Source organism: Chelonus insularis, unplaced genomic scaffold, assembly GCF_013357705.1.
Source record: "Chelonus insularis isolate UGA/USDA-ARS -01 unplaced genomic scaffold, ASM1335770v1 contig_17_pilon, whole genome shotgun sequence".
Taxonomy (NCBI): Eukaryota; Metazoa; Arthropoda; class Insecta; order Hymenoptera; family Braconidae; genus Chelonus; species Chelonus insularis.
Window position 1 is genome coordinate 2431924 of NW_023276415.1, and position 17356 is coordinate 2449279.

At 30.6% G+C, this 17356-nt stretch overlaps 2 protein-coding genes across 4 annotated transcripts; one reads left to right on the forward strand and one right to left on the reverse strand.

The window, feature by feature from the left end:
* Nucleotides 1–1484: 1484 nt before the first annotated feature.
* Nucleotides 1485–5815, reverse strand: Vps28 (vacuolar protein sorting 28). Its single transcript, XM_035078823.1, has 5 exons — nt 5646–5815; nt 4035–5569; nt 3353–3947; nt 2444–2671; nt 1485–2382 (listed from the first exon to the last, which is right to left on the reverse strand). Exons 2-5 carry the CDS (start codon nt 5516–5518, stop codon nt 1963–1965), a joined length of 2727 nt encoding a protein of 908 aa, XP_034934714.1. The 5' UTR covers nt 5519–5569; nt 5646–5815; the 3' UTR covers nt 1485–1962.
* Nucleotides 5816–6427: 612 nt separating this feature from the next.
* Nucleotides 6428–17335, forward strand: LOC118064277 (organic cation transporter protein-like). 3 transcript variants are annotated; one of them, XM_035078770.1, is made up of 10 exons: nt 6428–7068; nt 10743–11141; nt 11204–11575; nt 14691–14949; nt 15036–15127; nt 15228–15431; nt 15537–15786; nt 16289–16420; nt 16500–16854; nt 16936–17335. In XM_035078770.1, the coding sequence occupies exons 2-10, from the start codon at nt 11016–11018 to the stop codon at nt 17198–17200; spliced, it is 2055 nt and encodes a 684-aa protein (XP_034934661.1). In that variant the 5' UTR covers nt 6428–7068; nt 10743–11015; the 3' UTR covers nt 17201–17335. The 3 variants fall into 3 exon arrangements, with proteins under 3 accessions (XP_034934661.1, XP_034934662.1, XP_034934659.1); XM_035078771.1 differs by lacking the exon at nt 6428–7068 and adding an exon at nt 9363–9819 and having other exon boundaries at nt 10710–11141; XM_035078768.1 differs by lacking the exon at nt 6428–7068 and adding an exon at nt 9363–9819.
* Nucleotides 17336–17356: the final 21 nt, after the last annotated feature.

The following is a 17356-nucleotide window of genomic DNA, read 5'->3' on the forward strand; positions in this document are numbered from 1 at the left end:
CCGGATCAATTTCAGATATCTCTAGCATGTTGTACGCAATACATCTTAAGAAAGGACTGGCCAAAAATCATGACCAACTGGGACAAATGTTATTCTGGCTTTAGTTCCAATATCAAGACAACTATCTCGATACTTTAGTGATTCTATGTAAATTTATTGAAAAAACTATTTATTCACGTGAATCAATAAATAAGCCATCAAAGACAACCAAAAAAGTGTGATGTAATAAGGTAAATTTATTTTAAAAAGAGAATAGTTTTCAGTGTGAATATAGTACACTAAATCCCTGATTCTGTCTACCAGTTACGAATCGCCTGGGACTTTCAATCTTTTCTGCTCTCTAGTATTACTGCCCAAGGCGAGAGACTATATCTGGCAATAAATAAATCGCTGGGAAATAAACTGGCGGCTCAATCCCTGGATTTTGCGTAACGTCTTTGAAGACGTATCGTTTTTTCTTTCCATATAGAAACGAATGAAAACTTTCTGCCTTACGATGTTACAAGTCGTTTAAAGACGATACGAAAAAGACAAACTTTTCAAATGATACGATAAATTACTTGAAGAAACCACTTACTTAAATACTTTTGACAAAAAAACGATACAAAATCCAACGAAATTGTTCAAGTGACTCATTTACGTCAAATTAAGGATATCTGGTACAAGCTTTATTTCACACCAGGAATAATCAAAAGATTAATGATAAAACTTTAAAAGAATTGAAAAAATTTAGTAGTAATAAAATAAATAGAAATAAGAACATTCACAAGTAAAACAACAATTGTTATTTCTTGCCAAGAATTATTTTTCTTAAGAGATTGTAAATGACTTGAGAAGTAAACAAAACAAGTTGCCTAATAAATCTAAAAGTTGGTGCATCTCAATGCTAAGGTTTAAAATTGACGTCTGTACCATGCAAATCCTACTCTACACAATCGTCTACAATTCGCTCCTGTACGTTGTCTAGAGAAGTTAGTTGTTGGTTTAGTCGGCTTTAATTTAGTTTAGTTTGGTCAATAGTTCCAAGCCGTTATTGTATTTCGTGGCTCGCATTCGACGGTAGGTAGTGGTAGCGGAAACGAATGCCGAGGTCTAGTCCGCTTCACCTCTAACCCGCCACACCATTTGCATACCAGTTGCCTCCACGTAAATACGATTCTAAAAGTATACTTTGTAGAACATCAAAGCAACCCCTGACGCAAATTAAGCGGCAAGAGCACAGCACCCATTTCATGTTTTCAGCTATACTCCAACGTAAACTTTAGACTACTCGATATATAGATTGCGTTTACACTTCACCTGAGCCTCAACACAAACGATACTGTCAAACTTTTAATCGTTACGATAAAACTCAACGATACCTACCACTCAACCGTTCAAACATTTTACACTCAGTCCACACAGTACTACACTAAAATGTACATTGAAATTCAATAAACAACTTGAATTATTAGAATTTGTTTATTTAATACTTAGATCTTTATACAATCAAGCTCCTGAAATCATTTTTGAGCACGATTTTTAATTATATATTGAATAATTGCAGAAAAATAACATTATCATTGAATAAAGATTAATTTTTTAATCTCAGTCGATAGACAAATGATTGTAAATCATATGAGACACACTTCAAGTATTTAAAATTACTACAAAATAGCTAATAAGATATCTCCATTAATTAATTTATTGATTGACTATCAAACAACGAAATAAATCTCCATTTTATATAATAAAAATATTGTGCATGTATGTATTATAATCATCACCAATTAAATGGTACTAATGGAGATTTATGATTTCAAATATTTTTTTATAATAAAACAGTGAGTTCAATATTACTCTAAAAGCAACATATTGCCCAGGAAAAAGCACAATAATGTGCACGAATATTCATCACATTTCTTATTGAGTATATATAAAAATTCTGTTTCTGTTATAATCATTGATAAATAATAAAAAAAATTATGAATTATGTAGCACTTTAGTGAATGCGTTGTACGACGTTTCAAGATCAAAAATTAATTGCCTTACTTGTGTCTCAGATAACTCATCAGATGCTGACATATTATTCAACGTTTGTAACCATTCCGCGACTCTTTGTCTTCCATCAAAATCACTCGGTAAAATACTTAACCGGTTCATAGTGTCCACTAAATCACGTAAATCAGGATGAAGTTCATCCATAGCTTTTATGTCTAACCGTAATTTATCCATCAATGTAATAAACAACGATACAATATCAGCAATACACTTCGATGTATTACCCTTGTCGTCTTTTATTGTTATTGGTCGATCTTCTTTTATTCTTTCTAGCGCTGCTAAGCAATCTAAACGATATGCTTTTGCAAATGCATCAATTGTTGGAAATTGATCACTTTGTACCTGTAAGTAATCAAATATCATAAGAAATTTTTATTATCTATTTTTATTAATGAAAACTTACTTGCTTGAATGCAGCACGATATTGTACTAATAATTTACTGCAAGCTGCTGTATATTCTTTTGGAGTTACACAATCTCGAATGTAAGCTTTTTCCAAGTGCTGGAGTGTATTTACGACTGCATATAAATCTGCCTGGTTATCATACTTTTCTCGTTCTCTGGCATTTTTATAGAGTTTTACTTCTTCGTATAATTCTGGTCGGTCTTGAGCTATCGACATGGTTCTAAGCTATGAAAAAATTAAATTAATTCAAACAATTAAAATATAAATAAAATTTATTTTTAATTAAATAAACACTGGCATAATGCGTGAATTATTATTTTTTTCCATAAATATTATTGAATAGTTTTAACTTCATTGTTGTACACAAAGAAATGTCAAACTACTATTATTGTTACGCTTCACAATTGAACATTATAAAAAATGCTTAATGTAAAAAAATTTATGTAACAAACATCAAAAATGAAATGTATTCTATGAAGAAAATATATAATAAAGTTTATAAAATACTTCAAGTTTTAATAACTTAATCATTATCTATATCATGAGACGACATTGTCAGTGTCATGAAAAACTGCTAAATTTAATGAGTAATTTATAAGATATACATACCTAAATGCTAGTTAATGGAAAAAGATCGTTTAAAGATAAACAAAAGAAATTTTGTTAAACTTTTTTCCGTTGCTTATGAATACAATATATGCAAAATCGTACACAACAATAATTTTGACTTGGCTTCTACGACTAACAAACAGCCATGACAGTTGTGTCGACAGTTAAGCGGCGGCGCATGAAACTAAAATACCCGGAACTTTTTTAAATATTTGACTCATGATGTATATTTACAATTATATTTAACAATTCAATTTTCATTTACATTTGACTTTAAAATTACATTTTAATCATTTAATTATCAAATATATATTGCATTACATTAGGTTTAATATTAGTACATTTAATATCGCACGATTGAATTAATCGTTTAGCAGTTAAACAAGCGCAGTTAAATTCTTGAATAGTTATTTCTCTAGTTTTCGTGTTATTACTTGTTTCGTCTTTAGACTTATCATTTTCATTTTGATTATCATTAGTATCAACATTAACAGTAAAATAAAGAACACTTAAAATCAACTCTTCACTATCAATAATCTCCCAAGGCTGATAAATATTTAAAAAATTACTCTCATTAAATTTTATCTTACCAACAATTTCAGGAGCAATTAAAATAGTAACAGATTTTTTTAACAATAAATTATTTTTACTTCTATTTTTAACAATTGAAGAATCATTTTGTTGATCACTTTTATCCAATAGATTAAATTTATCTTCGATAATAGTTCCTGAAATGTATATTCTTCCATATTGAGAAGTACGTCGATTGACTTTTATAGTGACACTTTGAGAACTGGGTTCTAAGCGATCTCGATTCATTTGATGCCTCCATATTCTTAAAAATGACGTTTGAGAGGTAATTAAAGTTTGTAATTTCGCAACCAATGATCCTCTGGAAAAAAATTGAATTTTAAATTATAAAAGAATTCAAAAGAAGATTGAATGTAAAGAAGATAATTGAAGTATGTAGGATACTAACTTTTTCGGTTTTTTCTTCCGCTTAACGACTGGATTAACAACGGTTCGATTATCCCATTCAGAATTTTTGGTAGTAGGAGGTGGAGAAGCTTCTAAACTAATATTATTTGGACAAGTATTTTTACTTTGTGACTCGCGTATGCTTAACGAGGTAGATGAGGAATCCTGAGATATTTTTTGTGAGTGTTCTTCTGCAATTAAAGTTTTATCAATGTCATCATTCTCTTTATTCACATCTTCTGGTCTCTCTGCCTCTTCTTCTTCTTCTTCTAGTTTATCTATATCTCTCTTTTCCGTAAAATGAGTACTATCGGTGTCTTTTGAAGAACCTTGAGATATAACGAAATTACTGTCTGACTTACTACTACTTTTACTAGGTGATTTGTTAATATCAATATCTTCAATAATATTATTGTCATTATCATTATTGTGATAAACTGTAGCATTCAATAGAGATGCAGAATCTTCGATATCATCATTCAAAGTCTGATTAACTTCAGTATCAATAGATTGATCGAGTTCATTTCCTTCACTTGATTCTAGTTCAATACATTCATTAGCAGCCGGAGATGCTAAAGACTCTATTTCTATAGGCAATGGAGAAGCACAGTTACTTAGAGAAGTGTCTAAAATACAAGGTGATTGAGCTGAAACCTCTGAGTCTATTATTCTTGGTGACTCACAATCAATTTCATAATTAGTTTGATGTTCAGGAGAACCAAAATGATCATCTATTATTATATTTTCATCATTTTCACTTTCTCGACGAATGAATGGACATTTTTCTACTTTCTTTTTAGACAATCTACTAAACATAAAAAGATAACTTTTTCTTGGTGAGTGTTTGTGAGGAGAAATCGGCTTAAAAAGTTTTTTTTCTGGAGATGCTTTCTTTGGAGATCCAAAAAATGCCTTTCTACAAGCCTCTAAATCTTTTTCAGTAACAATTTTTTTCCGAGCTTTCAGCTTTGGAGTAAGACTCAAGCTATTATTCAGTGGATCTTCTATTTGTATGTCATTTTTATCTTCAGGCACATGGAGGATAGTTTTATTTGCTTTTTTTAATTGATTTTGTTTGAATTTTATTGGGGAAGTTAAAAACTTCGGATTATTTTTCCTTTCATTACAACATTTTGGTCTTTTGTGATGACGAAAATCATCGAGAGGTGATAAAGGCACTCGTTTTGGTGATGGAGAGTCAAAAACCACTGAAGAACCAGGAGAAGTTGAATCACTTGTGGTATTATCAAAATTAAAAAGCCATTTTTCAACAAATTCTCTTTTTGATCCTAGTGGTACTAAATTTTTCTTTTGTTCATCTCGTAATTGAACTTCTTTGGGATTATTCAATGGAGAATCTTGTTGTATATTACAATGGAAAGACTCTGAATTTAATTTTATTACTCGAGGATGCTTTCTTGGTGAAGATGCATTGTATCGAGTTTTATTAATTTTCGACATTGATGAAAGTGTTGACATCACCATTATTTAATAAATTACATAAAATATATTGATTTCCTTTTTTATTTTTGTACTCTAAAACAATTCGAGATACGTATTTAAAAAATGTCAACAGTAATAGTAAGGTTATGTTGTATAAACTAATCAATACCTTTTAAAACAGTCCTTTATAAACATAACTATCTTCTTATCATGATTTAAAATATTTAAAACGTTAACACAATACTAAAAATATTATCTAAAAACATATTTACATGATAATACACAATTAATTACGAAGAAATTTCACGTGAATGTAAACATTATATCCCTCCATTTTCACTTTTCTCATGTGAGGGCGCTCCATATGTTGTTTTGAAATTTAAACTACGGCGGTTCACCGACAAATATTCCCAGTGAAATAAATCTTCTCCTATAACTCTGTCTGACATTAATTAAAATTTTTTATACCACCATAGATGTTTTTCTCCTTTAAATTCGATTTATTTTATTCAACCTTTAAAAAATGAAACTTAAAAACTCATAAATTAATAAATTGATTCTAATAATAGCCAGCATAGATATGGATCGTTATTTATAACAGAATAAAATCAGTAATAAATACTTTCGATGAATTTTTTCCATTGTTTAGCAATTTATAATGGATAAATGGGCTCGTTTAATACGCGAAATGAATCATCAAAGTTGTACCACGCTGCAGAATTACGCTGGTTGAGTGCTAAAGAACCCCTTTTATATTAATAGTCGAGTAGCTGTGATGAGAGAGCCATGAAGGGACAATGAGGGACGTGAAGAGATAAGAGATGAAGAAGTGAAATAGAGAGTGAAGAGGGAGTGAGAAAAAAAAGAGAAGGGAGACCTGAAAATGATAGATAGGAGACGGGACAGGAGATCGTAGGCCCCTGCACGTTGTTTCAGTTTCAGTTCGTCATGGGGACCACTTGTTACGTTTAGAAATATAGTTTTTGAGTAATCGTTAGGTTTTAGACAAGTTTGTCTTAGGTCAAAATGATTTATCAATATTTATCGTTGACATATGAGTGCTTTCTTTGAGTATCTAAAAAAAGAAATGGTCATAGAAACAATCAAACTGTAAAAAAAAAAACTGAAGATTTCAAGTATTTAATAGAATAAAATTGTATAAATAATTTGATAGTTGGTTTATTCACGTTTTTCATGGGAACATAGCCCTCATCTTGAGAAATTTTTCATCTACATGAGGAAATGGTAAAGAAATAATATACCCGAACGAAGACCGGATGTCGGACGTTGCAGTGATTCGATTGATTCGTTGAAGAGTGTCCGTGGCTACGACCGAACTTCCGAGTGCCGCTTTACCCCGGCGTTTTATTCGTCGAGAGTTCCGATCCCCGTGCGCTACGTGATCTACGACTATGTATCATATCTAACTCACACACAAGAAAAAATTCAAGTGAAATAAAAAATAGAATCAATTTCTTATGTGTCGTCAATTATTTCTATATTTTCATTCTAAAAATTAGCAGGGAAGACTTTGATTAAAGCATGAACCGTCTCTTGGAGGTTCAAACTTCAAAAAGGGAATTACGACATTGGTAAGGAAAACAAGTTAAATCGTAGTTTATATATCACTTAGTTATCTAGATTCATGTCAACCTTGTTTATTTAAACTTGACATTATCTTTTTTGTTAATGCTTGGTATTAATACAGGTTGAGTATATTTCACTGATAGCAAAAAGTTTTTTGGGAGAAACACTCTTTTTAATATTTATAATAAATTAAAATGACATTGAGAAAAAGTGACTCTTAATAAATAAAGTTTTCCCATTGAACATTTTGAGTTAAGCAGTCAAGAACGATTGCAACACCTTTAATCAATCATTGATAATATTCATTTTTATAACGCTGTAATGCTCATACTTTGGTTTTTTTTCTCACTAATAGAATTGTGTTGTTTCTTTCTTTAAAAATTTAAAGCTTTTTTTCTAGTGTATAGTAATAGATTACCTAATAAGATAGCCTTACACGTTACTAGAAGCATAGTAAACAAGTAAGAAAAAACAAAAAAAATTCAGTTTCACTATCTTAGCATATATGACACTCCGTGACGTCACATGCAATTGTTGTAAGATCGAATAATAAAGACTTACGCACGCGACCGAGATACGAAAACGAACCTAGGGCATCGTAACAAGAGTCTTGTGTTATATTTACACCTACCTTAAATGATGAATTAAAGAAAAGCTCCATTAATGTATTTAACATGTTGCAATAGAATCAATATTAACGACAAATTTACACATCTCTCATCCCACGTGTTCGTATGCTCTCAATCTGAAAGAAGAAAAGAAAAGAATTATTTTTAAAAAAAACTGCGCAATCAATTATAGACATTGAATAACTCAATATATGGATATAACTTATAGGTCAAACATTTTTTGCTCTATTAGTAAATAAATTACCTGTAGTATTTCTGAAGTTTTCTTCATTTTACAATTATTCTCACGAAACTGGTATGTTTGTTAATCATTAATAATTTACATAAAATTATGAAATTAATTCTCGTTTAAGAACAAACGTGAATTCCTAAAATGTTCCAATAAAACAATTTGGTCAATTTGAAATTATAATTAGTCAATTCAACTGATTGAAAATAATTGAAAATTATTTATTCTGATTTGATTCATTTGGTTAATATTAATTAAATAACTAATAAAAATTATTATAACATATGAGTATAAAAAAAGAAAATGGTGTTTATTTTTGTAAAATTTAGTACACATTTATACTTGTCCTAGATTTTCCCATTGTTCATCGATCCAAAGTAAATCGATTGTCGTAATAATATCATGTAGAATTTCTTTTAACATCCTTTTTGCTATTGTTGATAAATAAAACTTGTTTTAGCAAAAAGCTAATCTACAAAGAACATAACTTTTTTTAGAAGATGCTCTTGTGGGAGATTGAATTTAAACATTTTGTTCATTGATCCGTGAAAAGCATATGTAATTGTCAGTCAATTTTTAAATATGTTGTATTGTTTTTTAAACTTTTTATTATGCAAATTCTATGACGTTGAGGCACGCGCCACTGCTTCAATGACGTAAATAGAGGGACCGGCTCTTATCCCACTCATATTAGAAGAAATCAGAGCATGTCCTTCCTTGTCTTACTCTTTACCTCTCTTATTTATTTATTATTTTTTATTTTTATCTATATTGAACATTTTTATTGTAATAATAACTATCAACGTCAATTCTCATTACCTAACAGTGTTAAGAAGTATTTTGATATGTGTGGATAGTTTCAGTTTTACTATGGTACTCCAATCAGAGGATCCATGACGTTTCAATCAGGTTTACACTAATATCGATGTCAATCGCATCACTCTTTTTATCCCCTTTGATCATTGCTGTGGAAGATTTATTCCAGCCGTTAAACTCAGCCACTTTACCTTGTCTTCAAAGCATTTTCTGACAAAATGTCTTCCGCTTAAAATTAAGATAACCGTCACTTTCTATCAATCAATAGTATTTTTCTTTCAAAAAATTCTTCAAATATTGGAATAATCATTTTCTTTTTCAAAACATCTCTTAGTGACTGGAAGAATAACAGGTTTTTCTCGAAGTTACCTGAAATATAAATACAAATAGAAAAAAAAACTTTCAATAACTTCGAATTTAAAAAAAAAAACAACATTTTTCATGTGAAAATCGTTATTTCATGCTGCATAATAAACCTCTTCATATAAAATTCTAAAGATTAAAGTCAAAGATTTCTAAAAGTTTGTTTACTAATAGTTGAACAACTTTTAATAAAGCATAATTTAAGTCATCATATCAATGTAAACACGACGACAATCTTTCATGTATAACCATCAAGCGTACGAGTACGTCAGACGGTAAATCTTTGTCGTGGTGTCGATAAGTTGCGTCTAGATCGTTGAACATTCTGCAACGAAACTTAGTTGAGATCGTCCGTGTTTTAGAGACTCTGGATCAGTGTTACAAGTGTTTCACCAACTCTGTCATCAGATAATCTGGAATACGGTAGAAAGTTATCACCAGCTCGTGACAATCTAAAACAACTCTCGAAGATGTTGAAGAAAAATTTAAATGAGAAAATGAAAGATAATAACGGCTGACAAAAATATTGTGTTAATTTTATACGAAGAATATGTGACTTGAACTTGAGTCAATTAGTGTATCTAATTGTCTTTATCAGACTAAGTACATAAAAATTTGATAACTGTGTGGGTCCGGGAACGCGAAAGTTGATTTAATGTGGAAACGGACGAGAACTTCAATAAGTTGGGACTTTCGGAAATACATAATGAATAAACAGGGTAAAATAGATTTTACATTTAGCTTTTACAACCAAATATTAGTTAAGACCGTAATATAATTTTTAAGGTAATACTTTTTTAGATAAATTTTTATTTTTATGAATCAATAGCAGATGACCTTGACTTCAGCTAGTCATTATGGCCTTGAATCATTCTTTACATATTGATAGATAAACAGTTTCCCTGAAAAGATATCTTTAGCATAAACATTCGCAAAATCATCAAAACTGCAGTTATCTTTGATCTATTCTTATTCTTTGATTCATCTTTATCTTCTAAAACATATCTTCAAAACATTTTTGCTTCACATATCTTGGAATAATTTCAGATTTATTTACAAATTATTATAATTTAAACCAAACATTAATATCTCATTACATAATTATTCACTATTTTTTTTTATCAAAAAATTATATTTATGCTTTTGAATGGTAGATACTGTTAAGAATAATTTTTCATTATAAGTCGAGGTCATCCATATAGAATCAATGAAGATGATTTTGATATAAACTTGCTTGGAACATATTAAAATTATTTATCTTGATTTAAAAAATGTTATAAAACTTGTTACTACTAGTGGGAGAGCAAAAACTCATCAGAAGAGCCCAAGAAAAAGATTAAGTGAATTATTCCCTCTTTGATCATCATCGGTAGAACAATTTGTGAACTTAAAGTGATAATACATATTGAAATGAGACATTTAAACAATTACTACTTGATAATTGTTATCTAAACAATATAATTAATACTATCAATTAATTCCAGAATTATCTCAGAATTAATAAATATGTTTTTCCTAAAAATGCTGGGTATTTTTAACAATTAATTAAATATTTAATAATTCTAAATAACAATTAATAAATCTATCGATATGTTAAGATCCAATTAAGTTTTAATAGGGATTCTTATAAAAATTCTTCAAGGTCTTCGTGTAAAGACTGGATAAAACTCGTGATACAATTTGTTGCGAGTAATAAACTCAATAGAAACTACAAACTAAAATATAAGAATAGTTAATTAAACATTGAAATAAGAAAAAGCAAAAAAGGAAGAAGTGAAAATTGTGGTAACGAGCAAATAGAAGGATGAACGGTGGACATGCCATCTAATCTGGGGACGGATACTGCAGGTGACCTGTCGATTGTCATCGTGAAATCTAGAGTGGCGAGAGCACACACGACTCTCGCACTGAAACAATGAGCTCCATAGATTTTGATGACGTCTTACTACATGTGGGTGAGAAAGGCCGATATCAAAACATCATGTACTATCTTCTGTGCATACCTGCAACACTTCCAGCAGCTTTTCTCGCCTTTTCTCAGGTAAATATCAATCATTCTCACTCCTTAATTATCTTGAAACAAAACAATTGTTTACATTACAGGTATTTGTAAGTGCGTCACCAGAACACTGGTGTAAAATACCAGAGCTGGAGAATATGACAAGTTTAATGACCCTGGAACAACGCAAAGCTTTGTCATTGCCCTACACTGTGAGATCAGATGGCAAGCGCCAGTACTCGAGGTGTTACATGTACGATGTAAATTATACGACAATTATAGAAGAATGGCTACAACGGGGTACCTTACTCAAGTCTAGCGATGATGCTAACATTTTTGACACTTTACCAACACTACAATCGGCTTATAGCCGGTTGCCACCCCCGCCCGTTAGCAGCACTGATTGGCCTACAACCAAGTGTTTACATGGCTGGAATTATGACACCAGGGATTACGATAGTACTCTCGTCACAGAGGTAAACTCTCTCTTTTTATTCTTGATTAATTAAGAAAATTACCATTAATTTTACTTCTGTTTTCTAAGTTCTTTAAAATGTTAATCAATTCATTAATTAATCTTAATATTATAATATTCATTATTAAGATACTTAAAGTATCTTTTATTGAATTTAAAATTCATTTTTTATCTCATTTGAGCTTTAAACACACTTTAATATAATAAGATGCTATTAAGTAGTTAATTAATTCATTGAAAATTCAAAGTATTTTTACTTTTTAACATATTTCAATTTTTTCTCAACTTAAGAAAAATAAATATCTGAATTAGAAGTAATGGTAAAAGTTCAATGCTTATAAAGAAATTGATATACTATAAATAAAAAATTCTTGAAATTGAATAGGTTTCAGTTAAAAAAGACAAAGGGATTGAGTAGAAGTAGTCTGGAAACAAAGATAAATGAGTGGGTGGTCAGGGAGTGACACTTGTAGCATCATTTTAGTTCTTTAGTTTGACTTTAATTTGCATAATTTCTTGGGAACCTATTACAAGACTTAATAATACTCAATTACGTTGTTTCTGGTGTTTCACAATTAATTCAACACCCGACTTTAATTTCACGTGACATTATAATTCTACTCCGCCTTGGCCTTTCGCTGCTCCAACTTAAGAAAACTTCTTATTGTCGGCTATGTCTCATCTATCGTACTATTCTTAGAAAAAATCAAACGAGCTTGTTAGTTAATTTACACGCTATGTACTCTAGTTATATTCTAAGTATGATGCAGTTTCCGTCGTCAAACGGTGATTTTTGCGTGTGATATTATGTCTACGTGCAGAGACACATGAGATTGAGGGGCGGAACGATTCATTATCGAGTAATCCTGTCGAGGAATTGATCAAAGTAATCATTGGGTACATTAAGTCTTCGGCTATTACCCTTGTAACAAATCAACTTGAATAATATTTAGCAGGCATCATTAGCTACCTTGAAAACAATCAAAATAAAACAATTGAAACAATCTCTAACATATTTAAAATCATTGCTTAAAAATTTCTTTTGATAATTCTTCAAATTAGAGTTATTAAAAATGAACTAATCAAATAATGAGTTATTAAACATCTTCTTTTTATTGCAAAACAATATTTCTCAAGAGTTTTTTTAAATATACTTTTTATGATAAAATAAAATTGGTTATAAGAAAAGACATTGATTGAATATCGGAAAAAGATATAAGTAATTTATAAAAGAAAAATGAAGAAGATAAAGCACAACAACTTTATGTGAAAATAGACTAGGCTAAGCTCTGATAAGAAAGAAATGAATTTACAAGTTACGGAGTAGAATAGACTGATGAGAAAATGAGGCAAGAGAAAAGTGCATTCACCTTGAAAACTTACAATCCAGGTAGATGAGATTTGTTGATACGAGTGAGTGGCCGATAGATTGCAGCCTCTAGTGGCGTCAGCAATTGCCGACCAATTTACCTACCCCCGCATCCGGTCATGTGATATATCACATCAAACACTCACCCAAGCTTCCAGTAGTACCATACCTATACATCTAAAGGAGGAACACAGCACAGTATTTACGGGAACTCGCTCTACGTTGCATTGACGCACATTCAACGACAAATTTTGTCCTTCCGCTACTGTACTTCTATTTTTTATTTTCACTTTATTTATTCCCCATTTAGCTAGCCTGTAACATAAATTTATCTTTTACTAGATTGTATAACACTATGAGACGAGAGAAAACTCGTCTTTTATTTGAATACGGAATATGTGTAAAAAAGACTAATGACCTGAATGAAGGGGTCAAGGGTTCAAAAGACATTTTGCCGGAAGCTGGAACCCACGCAATAAGTCATCACTCAAAATTTACTGATTACTCAGCGACTAAACACGATAATTGTGCCGTGATTGTATAGTAGAAACGTTTAGGCTTTGGATTAGAGTATTATCTACTTACTCTGGAGATTTGTAGCATTTATGACGCTCACTTGTTGAAAGACTCTTGGTACATTCGTACTTATTTCACCACAAGATAACTGCTTTATTATCCAAATTTTACTATATCATTTTCGACTTTCTTCAACCATTTTCCTTGGATCCATATGCCTAGAAAATATCAAAATATCATTATATATTAAAAAAAAGTCTTCTTAATAAATAAATGAATTAATCATATTTGATTTCTGGTTTCGTTCTTTAGAACTTTCATTTTTAATTGGCTCTAATTCGTGTGAAGAAACGTATATTGTTGAGTTATTTTCTTAAACTTTCTAGCTGCATATGAAACTATTTTTAAACGAAGAATATTACAAACAATTGTAAATAATAAAAATACTGATGAAACGAGAAGGTTGAAGAAGGAGAGGAGAGCAAGGGGTTTTGTGCGGGTTTAGCCAAAGAGGGTTATGAGGTACGTGCAGGACAGGAGAGGGACACGCTCCTCCTGTCAACTGAGGGTGATGGACACCTCTCTGTGGGAGCCTACTAATACTTTTAGCTCGTCCGGACATATCGCAAATCTGCACCGATACAAGCGGTAGTAGCAATAAACTCTTGCATTGCTTTAATCTTGTGATAATTTATCTAAGAATCTTGACTATGATAGTGATGAATGAGTTAAAATAAAAAAAAAAGTTAAATTCATATTCATTTTTTTAATATCAATAACTATCAATAATTATTTCAAAATTCTCTGAATAGTTTCTGATTAATTATTAAGTATTTCATAAATTACTGACATTGGAATGTTTTTTCTTCTCACTCTTATTTTCTCTTTCACTTCGATCTAACGAATGATGTTGATCTATAGCTGATGAAATAACAGATGTATTAATGGCATTCAATTTATAGCTTCATGTTTTACATAATTACTGACAGACACTGGAATAATAAATGACATGATTATAAAAAAATTCAATAAGAGAATAAAAGTTGATTTTAAGATTATCATTATGAATTGATTACACAAAATTAATTAGATCTACTCTGAAAATTGTGAGTAGAGAACAAGTTTTAACTATGCTGAATATTTAGTTATATTAAATAATAAATTTATTAATATTAAGCAAGTCTTCATATCAGTGTATTTATGATCTTAATGGCATTTTGCATCCACGTAGCTAGACCTTGTATGCGACAACAGTTGGTTACCATCTACATCAACGACTTTCTTTTATGTTGGAAGTCTTTTTGGCAATGTTGTCTTCGGCTGGATTGCAGACAAATGGGGCAGAAGAACAGCCTTCTTTGCAATACTTTTTCTCGAAGTAATATTCTCTATAGCAACAAGTTTTAGCCCTAACTACGTTGTCTACACGGCCTTAAGAACTGTCAATGGTCTATTTTTTCCTGCCATTTATCAAATACCATTCATCTTAGGTATGATTTCTTTTAAACAATTTATATCTAGTAAAATACAAAAATAATTGTTGATTTATTTTTTAATAGACAATTAATTACTTTAGCTTTAGAACTAATGGGCCCACGATACAGAACATTTGCAGGGATGGTTATCTGTATGTTTTTTGCTACAGCCATGTGTCTTCTTGCATTGTTGGTAAGTCAATTATCTAATTAAATGAAAGAAAGAAATTGAAACAAATGTAATTATATTTTAACTAAATTAAATTATTTCAACCAAGTAATTAACTTTTTAGGGATATCTTCTGAGAAATTGGTTTTCGTTATCTTTAGCGACATCAGTGCCATTTATTATCCTTTTTAGTTATTGGTGGATCATTCCTGAATCACCAAGATGGCTTCTCAGTAAGAACAGGATAGATGAAGCAGAAGTCATTGTACAAAGCATGGCAAGAATTAATAAAAAAAAAGTTCCAACTAATTTTTTACGAAAAATGGAGGTGAATATATTTTTGATTAGAAATGATGATATTAAAAATTTAACTCATTTTTATATCAAGCTATTAATCTAAAATAAAAACATTCTTTTATTTTTTTAATTAAAGATGGATATCTTAAAGAAACGAGGAACTTCTTGCAATGGCAGAAATTCAAGAGAAATCGCAATAGAAATGCAAACACAAGATAGACCTCCACCACCTTCAGCAACTCCTATGGATATTATGACGAATCCAAACATTCGAAAAAAATTTTTGATTCTTGCTTTTGACTGGGTTGCAAATGCAGTCGTTTATAATGGACTTTCGTACAATACAACGAATTTAGGAGTCTCAGACTACCTCGCATTTTTCATTGGTATGACTTTTATTTCATAGAAATTGCATGACAAGATTAAGCTCCTAGGCTTTATTTAATCATCTTATGAATAAATTATTGCGTAATTATCAAGAAATTTATGTACGACTTAACTCAATAACAATTCTTTGTTCATAAAGTATTTTTCTTTATCTTAATTCGTAAATCAATATTTTTAATTTAAACATATGTAAACACAACTCTAAATTGTTAGAAGAAATGAATAGACACAAGAAACATTTTTAATTACGGTAATGCTCAATTATTAATGAGTTTCTTCAGCTCAAGGACAATAGATATGTTTAGTTTTCTTGAATTTCATGATGAGCTCTCAAGTAATTTATACTCTACTATGTAATTATAAAGAATTCATTATGAATATTGTAAATACGCGACATGAGAAATAACTTAAACAGATACTTTATGAATGTTTACTTACAATTAGAATATTTAACTATAAGACAATATAAACTTTTAGCAAGAAAATTAATTATCATTACAGGTGGAATTGTAGAGATACCATCATATGTTATAACATGGTACGCTATGGACAGATGGGGACGACGGTGGGTTTTGTGTCTTACGATGCTTTTAGGCGGTCTTGCTTGTGTTTCTTGTATGTTTGTGCCTGAAGGTAAGTAATTAATTCTCAAAACTAACTCAATCAATAAGTAATAAACAAAATGATTCAACTCACATTTATATGATAACAGATGCAGTTTGGGTGACAGTTTCTTTAGCAATGATTGGAAAATTTGGAATAGCTGCATCATTTGCAGTATTTTATGTATTTGTTGGTGAATTACTACCAACGGTATTGAGGTCTCAAGCAATGGGTATTGCCTCATTTATTGCGGGAATCGGTCTTCTCACCTTCCCGTACATAGTTCACCTGGCTGTCTACTCCAGGGTCCTACCACTTATAGTGATGGGTTCGTTGAGCGTGGCAGGCGCTCTAACGTCAATTTTCTTGCCAGAAACTCTCAATATTCATTTGCCCCAAACGATAGAAGAAGGAGAACGGTTTGGAGCGGATTTTAAACTTTGGTCTTGTCCTACATTACCAAGGTATTTAATAACTCATTTTTCATTTTAAAAATTTATTAAATATAATATGCATGAATAAAAATATAATTGTTGGGTTGACAGAAGATCAACCCGAGAACAACAACAAACTTCTTTACCACTTCGAAACCTAGTAAATGGTGGTCCAGGACGACGATCGTTGAGAAGGAAGACAAAAGTCGAATCGACTGAAAAAGACACAGAAAGAGGAGTTCGAGTGACATTAGCCACAAGTGAAGATGAAACAGAACACTTAAATGCTACAGATGATAATAGAGAAACTGAAGAGGAAGAAGAAAATACAAGAGTAGAAAGTACTGAAATTGTAGATCTTCGAGGGAAAAAATGAGCCGACCATGTTTTTGAATAAATCACGAGTGTGTTATTAAAAATAAGTTCATAATGAAATTTGTATTATAATATCAGTATAGGCACGCATTGTATTTATTTTTTCCATTAATTATAATGTACTTCCTTTCTAAAGTTCGTCTTTTTTTTCATTAAG